The 21,386-nt window shown below is 33.9% G+C and overlaps 1 protein-coding gene and 1 long non-coding RNA gene across 3 annotated transcripts; one reads left to right on the plus strand and one right to left on the minus strand.

Annotated features, from left to right (window-relative positions):
• The first annotated feature begins 2,703 nt into the window (after nucleotides 1-2,703).
• Nucleotides 2,704-6,977, plus strand: LOC131527418 (uncharacterized). 2 transcript variants are annotated; one of them, XR_009267650.1, is made up of 5 exons: nucleotides 2,704-2,942; nucleotides 3,227-3,258; nucleotides 3,391-3,482; nucleotides 3,583-3,664; nucleotides 6,609-6,977. It is a non-coding gene; the product is annotated as an uncharacterized LOC131527418 (long non-coding RNA). The 2 variants fall into 2 exon arrangements; XR_009267651.1 differs by having other exon boundaries at nucleotides 3,583-3,651.
• Nucleotides 6,978-8,259: 1,282 nt separating this feature from the next.
• unc93a (unc-93 homolog A) lies at nucleotides 8,260-13,178 on the minus strand. Its single transcript, XM_058756280.1, has 8 exons — nucleotides 13,011-13,178; nucleotides 12,317-12,498; nucleotides 11,567-11,796; nucleotides 11,356-11,475; nucleotides 10,793-11,010; nucleotides 9,630-9,765; nucleotides 9,410-9,541; nucleotides 8,260-9,050 (listed from the first exon to the last, which is right to left on the minus strand). The coding sequence occupies exons 1-8, from the start codon at nucleotides 13,107-13,109 to the stop codon at nucleotides 8,746-8,748; spliced, it is 1,422 nt and encodes a 473-aa protein (XP_058612263.1). The 5' UTR covers nucleotides 13,110-13,178; the 3' UTR covers nucleotides 8,260-8,745.
• Nucleotides 13,179-21,386: the final 8,208 nt, after the last annotated feature.

Consider the following 21,386-nt stretch of genomic DNA (forward strand, 5'->3'; position numbering starts at 1 on the left):
GATGAAAATGAAATTATAACCAAGAGATGACAATATAGAGGATCACTCATTGGCTGCAGCTGCCATTTCAACTTAGTTTTTCACGTCTTTTGATTTATTATAAAATAAATATTATAACAAATTTAGTACTTTGTCGCACTGAAGTATAAAGTAGGCTATAGCAAGTGCAGGAAGTCACAAAATCACAGTCAAATACAAATTAAATAAGTTGGTATAACAAATAAATAATGCATTCAGTATTTTGAAATGTTTAGATTTAATTTAAATAACTAGGCTACATCGTTTAAGTTTTATCCACAATAATGCACAGCTTTATTTTGACATCGGCTCGTCAGGTGATTCATTCCGTCGCCGCTGTCAATCATAGCAATGACTCGCAGCATGATTTAACGGATTCCCTCGCGTAAGTTTAACATTCGCATTTTGTCATTCCTGAAACGGAATATGTAGAAGTTTGGTCATCTTAGACAAACAAAACTTTTCTCCTAAATGTGAATGGATTATGTAGAGAAACCGAGTAAAGGACGCTCTTCTTACTGCACAGTACACTTGACCGGAAATGACTGAGCTGGCTTATCTACAACCAGGAAGTTACCGTGCATAAGGTCAATTGTGATGATTTTGGCTCACATTTAACAAAAACCCACCAATTCAATATCTCAACAAATTAGAATACTTCATAAGTCCAAAAAAAAAAAACATTTTTAGTGAATTGTTGGCCTTCTGGAAAGTATGTTCATTTACTGTATATGTACTCAATACTTGGTAGGGGCTCCTTTTGCTTTAATTACTGCCTCAGTTCGGCGTGGCATGGAGGTGATCAGTTTGTGGCACTGCTGAGGTGGTATGGAAGCCCAGGTTTCTTTGACAGTGGCCTTCAGCTCATCTGCATTGTTTGGTCTCTTGTTTCTCATTTCAGATTCTCTATGGGGTTCAGGTCTGGTGAGTTTGCTGGCCAGTCAAGCACACCAACACCATGGTCATTTAACCAACTTTTGGTGCTTTTGGCAGTGTGGGCAGGTGCCAAATCCTGCTGGAAAATGAAATCAGCATCTTTAAAAAGCTGGTCAGCAGAAGGAAGCATGAAGTGCTCCAAAATTTCTTGGTAAACGGGTGCAGTGACTTTGGTTTTCAAAAACCACAATGGACCAACACCAGCAGATGACATTGCACCCCAAATCATCACAGACTGTGGAAACTTCACACTGGACTTCAAGCAACTTGGGCTATGAGCTTCTCCACCCTTCCTCCAGACTCTAGGACCTTCACTGTGAAACTTTACTGTAAATTTACAGGCATTTTCTAACAGTATTATACTGTATTTTTATAAAACAGTAAAATGCTGTATATTTTACAGAATGTCTGTAAATATACAGCAGTTTTCTGTTTTCAGCCCGCTAAATTTGTAATACAGTATCATACTGTAAATGCATTGCATTGTGAGATAGATTTATTTTACGCGCTCAATTCAAATGTGATGTGAACAGTGTACTACAGGCAAACTAGATTCATCAGCGGGATTTAATTGAACAGAATAATTATTCGTGTTATTAAGATAAACCAGTGGTTTGTGAATCTGTGAGTAGTTTTTAAGCTTTGTGAGCTTTGTTTCGCATTTCAAGCAGTGTTGCCAACTTAGCAATTTTGTTGCTAAATTTAGCAACTTTTCACCCTACCCTAGCAACTTTTTCTTCCAAAAGCATCTAGCAACAAATTTAGCAATTTTTAAAATTTATTTGGCAACTTTTAGCAACTTTTGATAAGTGACTCAGACAATAAAAAGGCACACATTTTCCATCCAAATTACACAAAAAGAGGAAACCAAAGATGCCTAGCAGTACACACATCATGTGAATTGAGTTAGCTGCTATTTGCAATTGTTCAATTCAATAATAATAATAGTTCATTTATGATACACTTTGTTAGTAGCTTGTACCTGCAATTGTTGATCAGTTAGTACACTCTATGAAAAACAGAAAAGATACTGGTAATTTTCCAGGACATTATCCATTATAACCCAGTAACCCAAAAATACAATGTGTAAATTAAAATGCAGACTTTTCTTAGAGTGTAACATACTAACTACTAATACACTGCTTAAAGCATAATTGTTGAGAATGTGTAGTATTACTAGTTTACTAGCTGTTCAATAATTCAATGTATTTAAAATAGTTATTTACATTTACATTTAGTTATTTAGCAGACGCTTTTATCCAAAGTGACTTACAAATGAGGACAATAGAAGCAATCAAAACCAACAAAAGAGCAACAATATGCAAGCGCTATGACAAGTCACAGTTAGCCTAATGCAGTGCACGTAGCAAGTGTTTGTTTGTTTGTTTGTTTTATAAAGAAAACAAGTAGATAGAATATATAAAAAAAGAAACCTAGTGTTAGAGGGTCAGATACAAAGAAGACTAATAAATCCAAAGAGGACAGATAGATAAAATAGAATTAGAATAGAGAGAGCTAGAGTTAGAGGGTCAAATAAAGATGGAAGAGATGTGTTTTTAGCCGATTCTTGAAGATGGATAAGGACGTAAAATTGTGTCACAACGTAAAATCATCAAAAAATATATTTTATATATGTTAATTAATTAAATGAATGTTATTTATATTTTAACATTATATTATGCATTTTTATTTTTGCTGAGATTTGATGTTGTGACAATTTTGCATCGTGATCGCGCAACGACATCATAACGTCATTTAGCAACTTTTAGCAACACATTGACCTTCCTTTAGCAACTTTCTCTGAAAATTAGTTGGCAACACTGATTTCAAGCGTTAGCTGCCTGTGACGCAGCAAACAATGGATGACCCTGCATGAACAGATGCGAAAATAATCTGTCATCTGAATCATCAAACCTGTGCCTGAGACGATGATAAATGGACTTTGGAGCATGAGAAGATGGATTATTGTTCGTCTGAGTATCGATACGGTAAGATTTTTTCGTTCACATTTCTACATTGTTTCCACGAATGGTTTGATTTCGGAAACGTTAAACTTTTGCTAATTTAAATCACGAGTAAACAATTCTCACCTCTTTACCAAGTAACTTTGATACTTCATATAATACGGCAACATTGACCATGTCATTCTGTTACAGCCCATTATATCTAGCTCGCTAAATTATATCCAAGTTAGCTCGTTAAGACACACATAACACATTCACATGACCTGCAACTGATTTTTTTTTTTTTTTTTTTCGTTTGTTTGTTTCAGGCTGAACAATGTGACGAAGATCCGGTGCTGATGTAAGTGCTTCACAAGTATTTGTAATCCATGTTACAAAATGTCAGTTCTATGATCGTGCTTTTTAATTTGTTATAATTTTGCCAGCACATGGAAATCCATAGTCATGTTCCTAATGCTTATTTCAAATGTAGTAGGCCTATTCCTGATTGCTTCCATGTCTTCCATGGTCCTACAGCTGCTCCCACACTTGCAGAAATTAGATGGTTTTACCCTTCAAGCAGGTGTAAGTAGAGATTACTCAACAAATCACATTTATTTGCAACATGTTTTATGTGTTGGTTCTGTTAGTGATGGTTGTGCTGTCTTTTTAAAAATTGTTTCAGGTATTCATCACTCCATCTGATGTGCAGCAGTCTCTACATTTGCCAGAGAACACAACTTATAATTCTTATGTAAACAGTAAAGGTTTAGTACACCCTAAAATTAACATTAAGTCATTATTTACGCTATGGAAGCATATGGGTAGCAAAATTCAATTTGAAATAATTTCAAATTCAATTTGTGATATGCAAAATGGCAATGTATTTCTGTGTTTTAATGTACATTTTCCCATACATATGTGCAAAGTTTAGTGCAAAATGAAAATGAAAATTCAAGTATATAATTTACATCTGCCATTTTCTACAATAGTTTTAATATGCAAATTAAAAACATATTTTAATGCTTTATAAGTTGCAAAATGAAAATGAAAAAGTATTACCCAAATTGATTAGATATGTTTAACATGTCCAAGCAAAAACTGTAGCAAAATCATCATTTAAATGCTGTTTTTCCTAAATGCATTTAGACTTAGGGGTAGGACACTTGAGATTGCATTTTCATCATAATACCGCATGATAATTGTAGCAAAATGCAGTGAGAATTTCAGAATGCATTCTGAGCCAAAGGGTAGCAAAATGGTGATTTAAATGTCTTTTATTTTTATTAAATGCATTGACACTTACATATAAGACGTTTCAATTGCATTTTCATTTAATACCCCATGATGAATATAAAGTCAATGTGGATTTGAAAATGCATTCGAAATGCATTTGAAAATGCAACACACCCCCAGCCTGTCAATCTTTAGGCTACATCAAGGCGGGATGCACAATAGGTCAATATTCATCGTTAACCAAACGCTTTCCACACTGACTTAAACTATATTCATCATGGAGTATTTAATGAAAATGCAATTGAAACGTCTTATATGCAAGTGTCAATGCATTTAAGAAAAATAAAAGACATTTAAATCATCATTTTGCTATCCTTCTGCTGCACCTCAGCATGCTCATAATGCCTACTGAAACTCTCACTGCATTGTGCTGCAATTATCATGCGGTATTATGATGAAAATGCAATCCCAAGTGTCCTACCCGGAAGTCTAAATGAATTTAGGAAAAATTTAAATGATAATTTTGCTACAGTTTTTGCTTGGACATGTTAGACCCATCTAATCAATTGGGGTAATACATTTTCATTTTGCAACTTATAAAGCATTAAAATGTGTTTTTAATTTGTATATTAAATCTAGTGTAGGAAATGGCAAATGTAAATTACATAATGGAATTTTCATTTTCATTTTGCACGTGTACTTAATTTCTAGCGATTATCGCTGATTTGATTGCACAGATACTATTTAAACTAAACTGAGCTAGACAATGACATCTCTGAATTCAATAATGAAATGCCTTTAACTGAAAATTGAAAATTGAGTGTTTAATCTTATCATTATACATTACTGACACTCCTCCAATTTGATACTGTTAAGTGCTTTGACACAATCTGTATTGTAAAAGCGCTATATAAATAAAGGTGACTTGACTATGGGAAAATGTAAATTTAAATACAGAAAAACATTGCCATTTTGCATATTACAATTAAAACTGAATTTTGCTACCCATATGCTTCCATATTACGCAACCTGGCGTTGTTCTAATGCCGTTTGACCTTCTTTGTTTTTCGGAACCACTAAAGGAGAATAAATAAAAAGTAAAAAAAGCCTTCTCACGCTTGTCCATATAATGGCAGTGATAGTGACCAGTATCAAGACATGTGACATGTCATATATTCCAAGTGTTCTGGGGGAATGCGATATGATTTGGTGAAAAACAAACCGTAATTTTAATATATTGTTTAATGAAAGTCCTGACACTGACGTTGGTCTTTTGTGCTCGACTGTGCATTCATGAGATCCTATTATTATGCAGTTCACATCTATAGTTGTGGCTAAAAGTATTGGCAGTGACAAATTTTGTGTTTTGCAAAATTTTCTGCTTAAGCTGTTGTGGTGTTCATTCACATAATTTCTACAAGTATTGGCAGTGACATAATCTAGAAACAATGTGAATGAACACCACAACAGCTTAAGTAGCAAGCAGCACATTTTTCAAAACAACAAAATCTATGCCACTGCCAATACTTTTGGTCACGTCTGAACAAAAGCATGCAAGTTGTGAGCAATAAAGATTAATTAGAAAGAGACATTAAATACAATACAAGTACTTACTTTTCTGGGGTGATTATATCTGTTGTGTTCATCAAGTTATCACTCAAGAAGTCAGTCTTACTGTCATCTGACAACCAAAGTTCCAGTCTGGATATACTCCATGAAGAAAGTACACAGATATTTTTGGGGGGATTTCAAGGAGATATATTACATGTTGCAGTTTCATTAATCTTGATTTCTTTTGAGTGCTTTTTACGGGTGAATCAAAGTGAACTGTGGCGCTAATAGAATGTCATTAACACAGTCGTGCACAAAAGACCAACAGCCAAGGTCAGGATTTTCATTAAATAATACGTTAAATTTCCGTTTGTTTTCACCAAATCCTATCATATACCACCAGAAAACTTGGAATATATGACAGGTGTTGCATGGGATCATTCTGTGATAATTTTGCATAGTTTTTCAAAGCTTGATGCTGGTTGCTATTCACTGCTGTGGTATGGACGAGTGCGTGTGGTATATTTTGGAAAATTTCTCCTTTTGTGGTCCGAAAAAGAAAGAATGGCATACTGCATTAGAACAACGCCAGGTGAGTAAATGATGCGATTTTCATTTTTGATAAGCTATCCCTAGGATGTTCATCTCTGTCTCTCAGCTCAATGCAGTCTGCAAAATATTATCAATGATCAAATTCATTTAAGATCAATTTCAAGAAAAGTGTACTGCACCCTACAGATGAACACTACCCAGAAAATGCTGATTTGGCAAAAGAAATGAAATGGTGAACCCTGTAAATGGGATTTCCCTGAACAAATTTCAGAGTTAGTTTAATAGTTATGTTGAACTATGTATAGACAACTAAACAGAACCACAATGGAACCCACAATAGTTTATTTGAAGTATTTACTTTTTTTTTTTCAGGTCAATCTCTAAGCAACCAGCGGTAGATGTTGAGCAGCCCAACTTTGTCTCTGGCCTTGCAGTGCTGTTTGTATTATTGTATGATTTCAACCTCCAGTATCAGGAAGAGGTGGCATGCACCCTTGCGATTGAGGTTAGACATTAGCATATTTGCCATTGATATATATGATAGTGAATTGTCACTAACTTGTCTTCACAGTATTTGTAAAGTACTTAAGTATTTTTTCACAAACCTTTTATAAAGTTGATTATAGAGCTGATTGATATATTGCCTATTTAACATTATCATGTAATCACATCGCAAGTGTTGCAATTCTCTGTGCTGTCTAATATATATATATATATATATATAAAACTAAAGCTGGCATTTCATCCAATATGTTCATATAAGGCAATGTTCTGGTCTTTTCTTCTAAATAAATAAATGTTTTAAAACTCAGAGAATGTTGTTTTCTCTTTTTTGTTGTGACTACCGTTATGAAAAAGTATAATATTTTTAATTTTGTAAATCTAAGAGTACTGAAAGAAAAGCAGGAATTACAGTATTCCCTGTAAAAAAACAGTCCAATACTGTAAAAAATAAATTATATAACAGAATAATACTGTATTTGGTAAATACAGTACAGAACTGTAAATGTTGTATACAGTAGTAGTCCTGTAAAAATACAGTAAGTGGCTGGCAACCCAGCTGCCAGTATTTTACTGTAAATTTACAACGAAAAGTTTTACAGTGTTGGTTTCCAAATGAAATACAAAACTTGCTCTCATCTGAAAAGAGGACTTTGGACCACTGGGCAGCAGTCCAGTTCTTCTTCTCCTTAGTCCAGGTAAGACGCCTCTGACGTTGTCTGTGGTTCAGGAGTGGCTTAACAAGAGGAATACGACAACTGTAGCCAAATTCCTTGACACGTCTGTGTGTGTGGTGGCTCTTGATGCCTTGACCCCAGCCTCAGTCCATTCCTTGTGAAGTTCACCCAAATTTGATTTTGCTTGACAATCCTCATAAGGCTGCGGTTCTCTCGGTTGGTCGTGCATCTTTTTCTTCCACATTCCTTCCACTCAACTTTCTGTTAACATGCTTGGATGCAACACTCTGTGAACAGTCAGCTTCTTTGGCAATGAATGTTTGTGGCTTACCCTCCTTGTGAAGGGTGTCAATGATTGTCTTCTGGACAACTGTCAGATCAGCAGTCTTCCCCATGATTGTGTAGCCTAGTGAACCAAACTGAGAGACCGTTTTGAAGGCCCAGGAAACCTTTGCAGGTGTTTTGAGTTGATTAGCTGATTGGCATGTCACCATATTCTAATTTGTTGAGATGAATTGGTGGGTTTTTGTTAAATGTGAGTCAAAATCATCACAATTAAAAGAACCAAAGACTTAAACTACTTCAGTCTGTGTGCACTGAATTTATTTAATACACAAGTTTCGCAATTTGAGTTGAATTACTGAAATAAATGAACTTTTCCACGATATTATAATTTATTGAGATGCACCTGTACATTTCGTGTAACATTCTGTCTGAACTGATTATTATATATTATTATAGTAAGATTATTATATAATTTCCTACATTATTTTTATGTTCTCAGACATTTTATTATCTGGATCTCATGTGATTTTTGTTTTGTAGATTTGACGTGATCTTTGACTCAGCATGATGCAATAGGGAACTGGTACAGTCACTGGTGTAATTTAATTCAAAGTCATGTTTATGGGAAAAACAGCTGATTTATTATATAAAGACATCAATCTCAAAATAATACAAGCCTGCTTTATGATCATATTTCTTTTTATATGATCTCTTAATCTACTAAACACTTTGTTCATGTTAACCTGACATGTTCACATTTAACATAATATTTGATCTGCTGCACATGAGGTAAATCCAATAAACACATTAAAAGAAAAAGGTATTTTAATGGATATACTGAAAGAAATAATTTGTGCTTAAAAAATATATTATTAAAATATTATTAAAAAATATAAAGAAAATTATCAAGACATTTACATGCTACATCAAAAAATAGAAGAGCTTCTCAACACTGTAAAACATTCTGTAAAAAATAATCTATGACTGACAACAAAATCTACATTTTACATACTGATGCTACTGATGAAATATCAGCCAAAATCTGTTTACATTTTTGTCTGAGAGATAATATCTTTGTCATCTTTGTCATTCAATTCTTTGAGGTCAGCCTTTTCTGGTTTATGCAAGTCGTCAATAGTCACTGGTGGAGTTGGATGCTTGTACTCATTATACTCAACATAAAGGTAAGTTACCATGGTAAGGGCAAGAACTGCTAAAGCAATGTAGATTTTGGTGGACAGACAGATGAATGTGCTGTAAGCAAAGGCTATAACAAAACCGAGTGACTCCCACATGCGGTAGTTAGCAAATGCTGCTTCTTTGTGCTCAGCAAAGAGAATGCCATAAAGTGCTGCAAATGAAATAAACACACAGTATAATGATTATACAATATATTTATTTATTAAAAACACTGTATTATATTTATATATATTTAAAAACATGTTAAAACATTGCATTTATACAAATATTATTTTAATATTTAATTATTTCTTTCTTTTTATTGTTTTATTAATAATGATTATTATTTATGAGTTTTGTGTTGTAATAATTATCATTCAGCTTCAATAGTCCTTTAGCCTGATTTTAGTCTGTTTATAATTGTCTGTAGAGTGTTTATCAGGCTTTAGCATCCAAAACTTTTCTTTTTATATTCGTAATAATAACTTAACTGTATAGGTAACTAAGTAGTATGCGGTATAAAGCACTCACCATTGGTTTGTGTTTGCCACACAGCGTCTGCCATCCCCCAGAGGGCCGGAAATACGAAGAACACTCCCAGCTGGTCTGGATGAGGCTCCCAGTACAAAAGACCCAGAAAACAGCCCAGGTTTGTCACTGCAGCTGTAAAAGTGTAGTAAGACAGAATGAACATAAATACTAGCAACCATACTTAACCTTTAAACCATATGTCAACCTGTTCTTTTATTACCCAAGGAAAAGAGGGCGATTCTTCCAGTGTATTGAGCCAGTCTACCAAACGCGAATGAGCACAGGGAGTTAGTAGCACCAAAGCAGATCATCACAAAGCCAACGTAGTGTATTCCCAACGCACAAGTCACATAGTTCTGCAGCGGAAAGAGGGTCGCAAACACATTACATTCATATTTCATTAGGATGAATTAGTATTCATGTACTCCCAGTCTGTAGGGCCGTACCCACTATAGACAATGAAAAAGACCAATATTTAAAATTCTTGCATTGCTCTGCTGCCCTCCATTACGCAACGCTCTGTTTGTTGTTTGGATGATGAAAAGTTACATTATTAATTTAGGTTGGTCTGCTTATAAACTTAAAGCAAAAAGAACAATGGCTTTGTTTAAGGACTTGGCACTTAATCAGTTGCATAAGCTTAGCCACCATGTTAAGACTGTGTCTAAAGAAGTGGTTTGATCAACAAGCAGTTACCATAGGGGTAATCAGTCTTACTTTTTCAATACAAATAAGACCAATCTACCTTTTCATAACTGATTTTAAAAAGTTATGACCAGTCTTTAAGAAAAATAATTAGATGACTTAACTTTTTAAGACTAGTCTAAATGGTTTATGCAACCGGCCCCTGGACTGAAAGACTGAAGAACCCTGGATTGTTGTTGTATTGTTATGGTTTGACAATGTTGACAATTACTATTATTGTTATTATTATTGTTGTTTTTCAAGCATTCAATTAAAAAAATTAGGCTGGTCTGCCTCAGCGATCTAACAACGCTCATCAATGTCAAAATGACCGAGATGGCCAATCAAATCGAAGTAGGCAGAGCCGCAGAGTTTACTGTTCACAAAAACAGAGTAAGATGGAAATAGCGAAACATTTAATATTTGACTACTGTTTAATGTTAAAATGTTAAACTAACCACAGTAATACACAGTGATGCAAACGACTCTACATTCTTTCTCAAATATGGTATAATTTACATAACTGAATGTGATGAGACAAGAAACGTGTTGTGGTTTCGACACACATACAAATAAATGCGCGTATTTTAAAATATCATTTGCAAATAGTTCAAAATGATTGCTTGTCAACTACAATTTCCTTCACTGTTCTATTTCTTTATGGTTCATTAAAAATATGTTCAAGACGTGATGGTGTACCTTTGTGTATTCGCCAGAAAGGAAACTTTGCTCAAACCCACTGTACATGGTCAACGGGATGAGAAGCAACAATCTAGGATCTCTCAAGAGCTTGAAGGTTGCCAGAAAGGTGCTGCAAAACGATTCGTCGCCCTTGGTCTTACGAAATTCTCTGGCCAGATCTCGGTCGATGTTGTCCAGGAACACTGCCACAAAAATTATGGCCAGAACTCCCACACCTGCAGAGACCAGAAACCACGAGGTTAGACAGTCTTAATGGAAATGTATGAAAACTATATTTGTATATTTTCTGAAAGAAATATAAATGGTGCTTGTCTATTGCTAAGCGCTTGCTAGGTTGTTCTTGGTGGATGACTTATGTACTTATGAAGTTAAATAATTGTTGTTTTTTTTCAGATCTCTAATTTTAAACACCACTAATAACTGTATTTTTATGTTTACTTTCATGGAAGGAGTAATCTGGACATTCAAAGCTAGATATTTTTAGTGGATTGTATGAATGAAGTCATTCAGCAGTTCACTAAACTAGTTTTTGGAAACAAATATGAATGATTGTTACCCACCAATGTAGCAGCCTAGTAGTGTGTTCACTAGGTGTCTTGCTGGAAGGGTTGAGTTAGCGACTGTGAAATTATCAACGCATGATGTCGCACCGCAGAACTGCAGGTTCTCCTCAGGGACTTCTAAAAACGAATAAATGTTCAGTGTATTTACAGTCACCAAATAAAGTAAATAAAAATAAACACACTGGCAAAGTGTTTAATTCAACTGTACCTATGCTAGTATCCTGGCCGAATATCAGAGACGACATGAGGTTTCCCCATACCGCTGATGACTGAAAAATGAAGAAAAAGATGCCAAAATATTGGTTGATGAGATCCTGGCCTTTCTTGTTGATTTTCTGGCCTCGTCTGTTTCCGCTTATTGTGAGATAGGTGCATTTTGCAGACCACAGCGGTGAACCTCCCATACCCAGAATGGCAGAGGTAGTCATCAGACTTGGCCTGCAGACAAAAATGATTTCAGAGTGGTGCTTTCTAACTTAACTGAACTGAACAGTACCTTCAGCTCTTAAATTTTGAAATGAAATGTTTGGGATCTGTAAGTAGCAACACAACTGTTTTCAGCATTGATAATAATAAGAAATGTAGGAATTCGGCATATTAGAATGATTTCTGAAGGATCTTGTGACATTGGAGACTGGAGTAATGATGCTGAAAATTCAGCTTTGCATCACAGTAATAAATTACATTTTAAAATGTATTTAAACTGAAATCAGTTATTTTTTATCAAATAAATGTAGCTCTTTCAAATATATATATATATATATATATATATATAAATTACTGATCCTAAACTTTTGAACAGTATAAAATATATTAAATATATAACAGTATAAATATATCTGTCTTGTATTCAACACATAATAGTCCTTTCATGCCTAGTATTTGAAACTGTGTCTTAGTTGTTTATATTGTTCAGCAAAGAAATCAATAAGTACAAAAGGCAGAGAAATGCACACACCAGCCCGGCGCAAGGTTTCCAAAGGAATATGCCACATAACAGCCCATAGAGAGGACGATGGTCCATTTACAGCCCAGATTTTTGATCATTATCGGAGGCAGAAACATTGAGGACAAAATGATGGCTCCATAGATGACACTGAGGGAAATAACGCCCATTCCATCCTCGGCATTGAGGCTGCTCTGTAACGTACAAACATGCCTCTGTCAGTGTAAATACACCCACAAATCAATACCAATGATACAGTCAAATCAAATCAAATCAGTGTAAGTGTTTTTCTTCATTAAGGTAACTGTTCTGTAGGACGATTTGAAAGATAAAATGCTTTACATCAATCATGGTTTTACAGATTTTCATAGCTTTAATTGTTTCTCATTTCATTTTTAAGAGTTTTTTTTTTTTTTTAACCTCCCATCTAACTTTTTAAACTTTTATTTATGATAAATTAATTATCTGCTTTGCACCTTTTCTGAGCAATTACAAAGAATCATGTTGTAAGTATATATTTATCTGTACAATATGTACATATATTTATTTTTGCTTTAACCAATAACACTGTCATTTACTATCGTGCTAAACAATTTATAGATCAATGTCTATGTACACATCTCTGCAAGAATTTAAATATTAGAGATGCATTGTCAATAAAAAGATGTTTACATTTAATCAATTATCTCTGATTTCTATTTGTTACCTGTAAACTCTGCAGCCCTCCATATGCTGTGAATAAGAGCAAAAATCCAAAAGAAACCACAAGGACATTTTTGGAGGTTCGGCTCATAAATTTTTTCATCCTGAAATCCTGTGAATGCTTCAAAAGGGAGGAATTCCTTCAGTGAGTGTCCTGTTAAAACAAAACAGACTTTATATTGACCTTAGATTGGAAGTCACACTGAGCTAATATAGTGAGACTGAACACGCTCTAGGACAAAGTTCAGTGTAATGCAGTCATAAACGCGTCCAATTTTGGATGACTAAACCTGGGTCAATGAAAGACAAACTGCTGATCTCTTATCAGTTACTGAAGTGTTTTTAGCGAGTTTTCCTATGCTTTTTCCCATGACACAAAAACACATGTTGCTGTTCTCATAACATTGAACTCAAAACATCGACCCAAGTTAAAAAATATAAAACAAGTCTAGTATATGTCACTCAAAGTGGTGCTAATAGTCTTCAATGCAGTTGTCAAGTGGAATGTTTTTGTGATGTCAGTATGTTGATTGCTTTATTGTGCCATTTTTCACGTGTATTCTGACATGTGTAAATGTAGTCACGTCAGCCAAGACATGTGCAGCACATTTTAACAATAATATATTTAAATGACAGATTTTACTGCACAGTTTGTCTTGAATCTGCAGACACAGAGACTGCTGACTGGTTGTCTTGTTTACTGTATTTTTGATCTGCCTCGGTGACTGGTGACTGTGGTGAGCATGAGAGACTTCTTTCAAAAACATTTCAAAATCTTGCCAACCCCAAACTTTTGAATGAAATAAATATAATTTTTTAAAACACATTTTATGGTAGCTTCCATAACCCTTCCATAATAATATATAACAAGTGTATATATATATATATATATATATATATATATATGTAAAATAAAATATTTTTGATCAAATAACTCTAGAACTCTCTATTCTAATTCTATTCTAAAAAAAAAAAAAAAACACTTGACCCGCTAACACTAGAATTCTCTATCCTTTTTCTATTCTATCTTATTTTCTTTTTTATTTATTATAAAAATTGACCCTCTAACACTATAGCACTATAGCACTCTTTTTCTATTCTTTTGACTTGTTTTATTTTTATTTAAAAAAAATGACCCTCTAACACTAGCGTTCCCTATTCTTTTTCTATTCTATCTACTTGTTTTATTTTTATTCATTATATAAAAACACTCTTGCTACGTATACTGCGTTAGGCTAACCAAGACTTGTCACAGCACTTACTTACACTGTAAAAAGTGATAAGTTGACTTAACTTAAAAAAATTGAGGAAACCCATTGCCTTAAAATTACTAAGTAAATAATAATAATAAAAACAAAGTTAAGTGAACTTGACAATTCACTTAAATTATTTTTTTTTAAATTATTTACTTTAAAAAAACTTGAGGAAACCCGTTGCCTTAAAATGATTTTTTATATAATTTTTAAGTTGTCAACTTATCACTTTTTACAGTGTATTATTGCTCTTTTATTGGTTTTCATTGCTTCTATTGCCCTCATTTGTAAGTCACTTTGGATAAAACGTCTGCTAAATTCTGCATTCTAAATTCTATGTATAAAAACATATATAGGAGACATCTTTTAAAAGCATTATTACAAACCCCAAACTTCTGAACAGTATAAATATAAGCTTCCATAACCCTGTCATGTGCTGCACATTCCCCAGTAATATATTTAAATGACAAATTTTACTTCATACACTGTAAAAAGTGAAAGTTGACTTAACTTAAAAAAAGTGAGGAAACCTGTTGCCCTAAAATTTTTAAGTAAATGATAATTAAAAAAAATAAGTTAATTGAATTGTCTAGTTCACTTAACTTTTTTTTTTTAATTATTATGTACTTAATAATTTTAAGGCAATGGGTTTCCTCAATTTTTTTAAGTTAAGTCAACTTTCACTTTTTACAGTGAGTTTGTCCTCTCTGAATCTGCAGACACAAAGAGACGGCTGTCTTGTCAAAATTAAATGGTTTTTATTATTTCTCATATATACGCAAGAGAAGAATTCCCCCCCTGCAGGAACCATTTGGGATTTAAACCTATGAAGTGTTACTGTAAAATATCACCATAGTTTGAACCTACAACCTTTCAGTTACTAGCCCAGATCTGTAACTAATAAGCTACACCACTGCCTTATGCAGCTGAAAGCTCAGTTGCCAAAACGGTAAATGGTCTGTGTTCAAAATTCAAAAACAATGTAAAATTGAACATATATAGCCTTTCGTTGCAAAGTTTACTCTATTCACACCCTTATGTATTGTGCAATAAAATCTCCTTCATTTATATATGAGGTTGTATTCTTCATTTACCATATACAAACCTTGAACTTTTGCTGCTATCATAAAACATTTTGTTGGACTGTTGAAGATTCCAGAGGTTGTGCTATAATGTGAATGTAGTCACTACAAAAGGCTGTCTATAGGCTTGACATGTGGTGTACAGCTTTAGCTTTTAATATTTCGTAGCATTGCCTCACATGCCTTACTGGTTTTATCCAAGGGTAACTATAGTATTAAATGAATTGCATTAAATGAATAGTGTTAAATGAATAGTATTAAATGAATGAGATGATGAGTTTGCTTCTTCATCTGAACAGATTTAGAGAAATTTAGCATTACATCACTTGCTCACTAATGGATCCTCTGCAGTGAATGGGTGCCGTCAGAATGAGAGTCCAAACATCACAGTAATCCACAAGTAATCCGCACAACTCCAGTCCATTAATTAACATCTTAGTGAAAAAAATACAAATATTTATTAAACAGAAATGCAATAAATTCTACCAGAGCTTTAAAAATTCAGTTTATGTTTCCTTTCCACATTAAAATGTATTAATAAAACTAAAAAGTAACAAACAAGAATATGTTTCTGTACATACTGTAAATAATGATTATTGTGATGACCTATTTTATTGAAGGATAAGGGTTATTTACCATGACCTAAATAGTAATAACCTAAATTACCTAAAATAGTGTAAGACTGATATTTTATCAGGAATATAGGCTATGCCTGATATAATAATCACCCTATATCTTTATCTTAAGTTGTAATAATCTTTGCACAAGTAGAATTTGCACAAGCAGAGTTGGTTAACCAAACATCATCAAAGCATTATGAAGCTACACCAGATTTGTCCTTTCAGGGTTTCATTTTTCTGTATATATTTATCATGGCTACACGCGCATCTGTTAGTTCACACAAAACATATTCAATTTATTGAGGAGGATTTGTTTAATATACTTTTATTGTGACACACCTTTTACAGTCCACACTCTCAGATAATATTTTAGAGACTGGATTAGGCAGATGCAGATAATAATAAACTTCTATAATCACTAACATGTTGTATCTGATTGTGAAATTAATATTGTTTTACTATGTACTAACCAGTAGTTGTGACAGCTGGGAGGTGAAAGTCACAATTTCTCATCTTTGACTCTACCCAGACTTTATTTGTGCATTTCATTCCTTTCCTCAGAATTCATTTGAAGTCAGTAAGTAACCACTTTATCTGAGATGACTTACAATACACTTATAAGAAGGTTATGTGGAGTTACTGTAAGTGTCTTGCAATGGTTGTTCTTAAATTATGTGGATTTAATTATCATAGGCTAACACTAACCTAAACCTCGTTGTGTCCATTATAGGGGTCCCCACAATGTAGGCTTTAAGGTCTTATAATATGCCTATAGATTTTACTATCTAATCTCCCTGCTAAAAAAAAAAACAATAGAAACCATCACAGAAATTCCAATGGTTTCCATTAAAATACCATTATAAACCATTAGTTTTTTCCAGTAAAACCATTACAAAATTCCTTTTTGTAGTGTGTTTTGCGCATTTTTCCAATAGGATTTAACATCCCAGCAATAGAATCCATCACATACCAGTAGACACCATTATAGTTTCCATTAAAACCAGTACAATTCCCATTATAACCATTAAAACCATTACATTTTCTATTGTGTTTTGGGTAGGGTTCTATTGTTTTTTTCAGCAGGGCCAATCTAGATTTCATAAAACAGAAGACCCTGGCATTTCTGCATTTGAAATATATTATGTATACACTACACAAATTAGTTGAGAATCAAAGATTCACTCTGCTATAATTATGATCAGAAGTGGGTTTTTGATTTTTAGAGCATTTGTCATTCTTCCATTTGATCCCAAAAGTGAGATGAGGCAAGAAAAAAATGAAAATGTGTCATAAATTCCTAAAGTGTCATGTCAGAGATTCCTAGGAAATTCCAGAAATTATCAAGTTCTTAAATTCAAATCATTCATTATTCCAAAGCACTTTGTTTAATAGAGGTCTGCTACCCTCCAACTTCTTTCCTGGAAAGCAGATTATTTTAGAAATATCTTATGTAAACTATGTCAGTCTTGCAAAGATTCCATATGGATATTTCATTATTACTAATTAATTTGATCTCCCAAAGGTTTCTTCAACAGGGTGCACAGTTCTCAATAAACTTGAGAAACTAGCTAACCAGGGATTATTTTAGCAGCTATGTTTAAAATATTTGTAGTTTTATTTATTTATTTGTTTAGTTTTAGTAATTTTATGTGCTTTTTCATTTGACCTCATGCAAATGTCCTAATATAGCACAATAGGCCTTATTCTACAGAAAAGTAAGATTAATTTACATTAGTATATAGACCATACTGAATTTAACGTGTAGGAAAAGGAGATGAGATCATGTAATTTTCACAGCTCACACCTTTTAAAAGTGTTTTATCGAGCTTTAGTCTGCTACTTTTTTCTTTCTTTCTTTTTTCTTTTCTTTTTTTCTTTTTTGTCAGAGAGACATTTCGTCAGATGAACAATCGTTATTTTGTTAAACAAAAGTAGGCTATAATCCATTGAATCCGCTGTACTTCAGTCCCTCACGTGCTCGTTTTTATTCCTTTCAAAATTTAAATTTGGCGGTACCCTGACAAAGACGTTCTGGACGTTGCTTCTAGACGGATGTAGCCTACTGTTACTTCCTCTACAGTCAAAAATCTGGGTGTTATATTAGACAGCAACTTGTCTTTTGAAAATCATATTTCCCATCCTGCTGGAAAAAAAAAACAATAGAACCCTGCCCAAAACACAATAGAAAATGTAATGGTTTTAATGGTTATGATGGGAATTGTATTGGTTTTAATGGAAACTATAATGGTGTCTACTGGTATGTGATGGATTCTATTGCTGGGATGTTAAATCCTATTGGAAAAATGCCCAAAACACACTACAAAAAGGAATTTTGTAATGGTTTTACTGGAAAAATCTAATGGTTCATAATGGTATTTTAATGGAAACCATTGGAATTTCTGTGATGGTTTCTATTGGGTTTCTATTGTTGTTGTTTTTTAGCAGGGATGTTACAAAAAAAGCATTCTTCCATCTTAGAAACATTGCCAAGCTACGAAACAAAATGCCTCACATCTCTTGCAAAATGAAGCACTGTATTCAAAATATCACTAACACATCTCCCTATCTGTTTCTGATGCAGAAAAGCTAGTTCATGCATTCATGACCTCTAGACTGGACTATTGTAATGCACTGCTAGGTGGCTGTCCTGCATCTTCAATAAACAAGCTACAGGTTGTCCAAAATGCAGCTGCTAGAGTCTTTACCAGGTCAAGAAAATATGATCATATTACTCCAATTTTACAGTCTCTGCACTGGCTACCTATTAGGTTTAGCTCCTGCGTACCTAACTAGTCTTCTATCTCGCTACAATCCATCACGCTCCCTAAGGTCGCAAAACTCTGGACTCTTACTAGATAGCAAAGTGCACTAAAGGAAGAAGAGCTTTTTCGCATTTGGCTCCCAAACTCTGGAATAGCCTTCCTGCTGACGTTCGGGGTTCAGACACATCTCTTTAGCCAAGCATTGAGATAATGCGTCTCATAATCTTGTACTGCAGTTACTTATTCTGATCAAATGTACATTGTTATTATTTAGCTTGAGTTGAACAAATAATTTTTGCTTGGTTGGAACTGCTGCTTTGCAAAGATTTGTATCATGAAAAGCGAAATTGCTTCTATCAGTTCTAACACTAGAGGTCAGTGTTTAATAAATCTTGGTTAGAGGACATTTAGTTGAATTTTAGTGTCTGTATTATGTCAGTTTCCATGTTTACACAGGTGCCTTAGCAAAGTAAACACACGTTCATCACATTATCTATTGTAACATGTTCCAATAGCCTTGAAAGAGTCCAAATAATTCATCACAAACACTAAATCTATGTTTTATCATTTCAACACTAACAAACTTTTTTTGTGAAAGGTTTTGCATAAAGTGTGCTTGTGCAAGACCTGTTCTTCTTTATATTAAAAGACAATTAGTTTGATATTGTTATGATATATTGTTATCTAAGGCAAAGATGTAATGTAATGATATGTAAACATTTAGACAGTGACAGCTAAGGTCATGGGTTCGATTCCCTGGGAATGCATGAACTGATTAAATCTTGAATGCAATGTTGGATGAACTCATCTGCCAAATGCGTAAATGAAAATGTATGCAGAAGTTCTCAAACCAGGTTAAAACACCTTCAGGAGAAGCCGTCTACAGACTTTCTACTAACTGTCTACTAACTTTGCCGTGCCTCTATAGGAGTTTGTCTAGTTTTCCCCCTTTCTTAAACAAATCCCTTAAGGAATGCCAGATATTCATGCAGTAGTGTAGTCGTCTAATCCTCCGGGAAGTTAAAACACTCTCCACGGGCCGACCAGCTGAGAGACTGAAATATAAATATATAAAACAGCAACCAGAACTGCAACCATGCTCAGGAGAATAGACTTTGCTTACCTGGAGGACATTTTTATTGCTTAAGTTGCTCATTCACAGCTTGTCAAACTTAATGGAGTTCTTGGTTATATAGAGAAATAAATGTATGACTATTTATAGAAATAAAAAAGACACAAATTAGACAACTATTAACAGTAAAACTGTTGCGGACAGCATGATTTTAACGGAATTTGATGAGAAATGCTTGAGTTCATATTCAGATCTCTGATTTAATTGCAGACTTTGAGACCTTGGAAAACTGAGGACAGTTTGAGACTGTTTTGTTTTTGTTTGTTTTTTTTTCATGGAGAAAAATCTAAGTATAAAAAAATCTAATTTAATCTTATTACTGTCTAGAATAGACAGCTATTAAATTATTCAATTATTATTTTTATCTGTAATGTGATAAATTGCTAAGTGAATCTGGATATTTAACAAGAAAGAAAAAAAAACATTATTATTTGGAAATTAAAAAGTGGATTACAAGGACATTTTGGGAATTTGAAATTACATCCAGAAACCTATTTCATTCGCAATAAATACTGGAAATTACATTACGAATGTAACAGTGTTACTTTAGCATAATTGAAATTAAACTATTTTATTAATATTTTGAATTAGTTATATTTTTCATTATAATTTTTCATTTTATTTTTAGTTCATGTTTTAGCCATTTTTGTTGTTTTTAGTTTTTTCAGTCTACATTTTTTTATTCATTTGTATTTCAGCTTTGTCTGCTTTGCAACTAGCTGAAATAAAAAGTTTCTTTTTTTTATTGTATTTTATTTGAATGAATGTTTATATTATTTATTTTTTATGGCCTTAACTTTAGTTAACTATAACATCCCTGGAGTGTAAATAGGGCGAGTTCAGGAACTTCCTCCTGGAGGCACTGGAAGCCATTCATCCAAATGCATGTAAATAGAGTAGCTGAGTGCATGATGCCATTCCAATGCTAGGAGGCGCTGGTGCTCGTAACATGCATGCATTTGGCACCAGGTTTCCATGACCCACACAACCTCATTTGTTTTCTTTTGTATATGTGTGGTTCAGCAGGCGAGACGGGTTTTTCCTGCTGATAGCTACCGATGACAGGCGTGAGTCACTCGCACAGTGCCCATTGTTTGCTGTTTGCTGATGTGGATGTAGATCTGGAGGGCATTTTCTGTTGCTGGTCCCAGCACAATGCACAATGGCACAGAGATGCTGACACCCAACAAAAATGTCTTTATTTAGCAAAATTGAAACGGCTCACGATGACACGTGTGTGCTTCACCACTAGTCCTCCCTGTTTTCCCCTCACCTCATCCTCCCATAAGAGAGAAAGACAGGAAGGAGAGGATGAGGGCTTTCCATTTGTTAGTTGAACCAGACTTCCAGTCTCTAAATTATTGTTTTGTGAAGTTTGTGAAGGCCTAAATTATCTTTTGTCTGTCCACAAAATTCAGCAATTTTTACCACTGATTGTAGACCTGTTTCATATATGATGCTGCAAGTTGAGAATACTTCACTTGTCTGCAAGTGATGTAATGTTTTTCATTAGCATAGCGCTCTGATGTCC

The sequence above is a fragment of the Onychostoma macrolepis genome, chromosome 20 (assembly GCF_012432095.1).
Source record: "Onychostoma macrolepis isolate SWU-2019 chromosome 20, ASM1243209v1, whole genome shotgun sequence".
In the NCBI taxonomy this organism is placed as follows: domain Eukaryota; kingdom Metazoa; phylum Chordata; class Actinopteri; order Cypriniformes; family Cyprinidae; genus Onychostoma; species Onychostoma macrolepis.

What these genes read in the sequence shown, in the direction of transcription:
- unc93a (XM_058756280.1), bottom strand. Translation starts at nt 13,109, where the DNA reads ATGAAAAAATTTATGAGCCGAACCTCCAAAAATGTCCTTGTGGTTTCT. An exon ending in CGGCCAGGATACTAGCATAG is followed by an intron (nt 11,476 to 11,566) that starts GTACAGTTGAAT and finishes ATTCGTTTTTAG; the next exon opens with AAGTCCCTGAGGAGAACCTG. An exon ending in AATCGCCCTCTTTTCCTTGG is followed by an intron (nt 9,542 to 9,629) that starts GTAATAAAAGAA and finishes ACACTTTTACAG; the next exon opens with CTGCAGTGACAAACCTGGGC.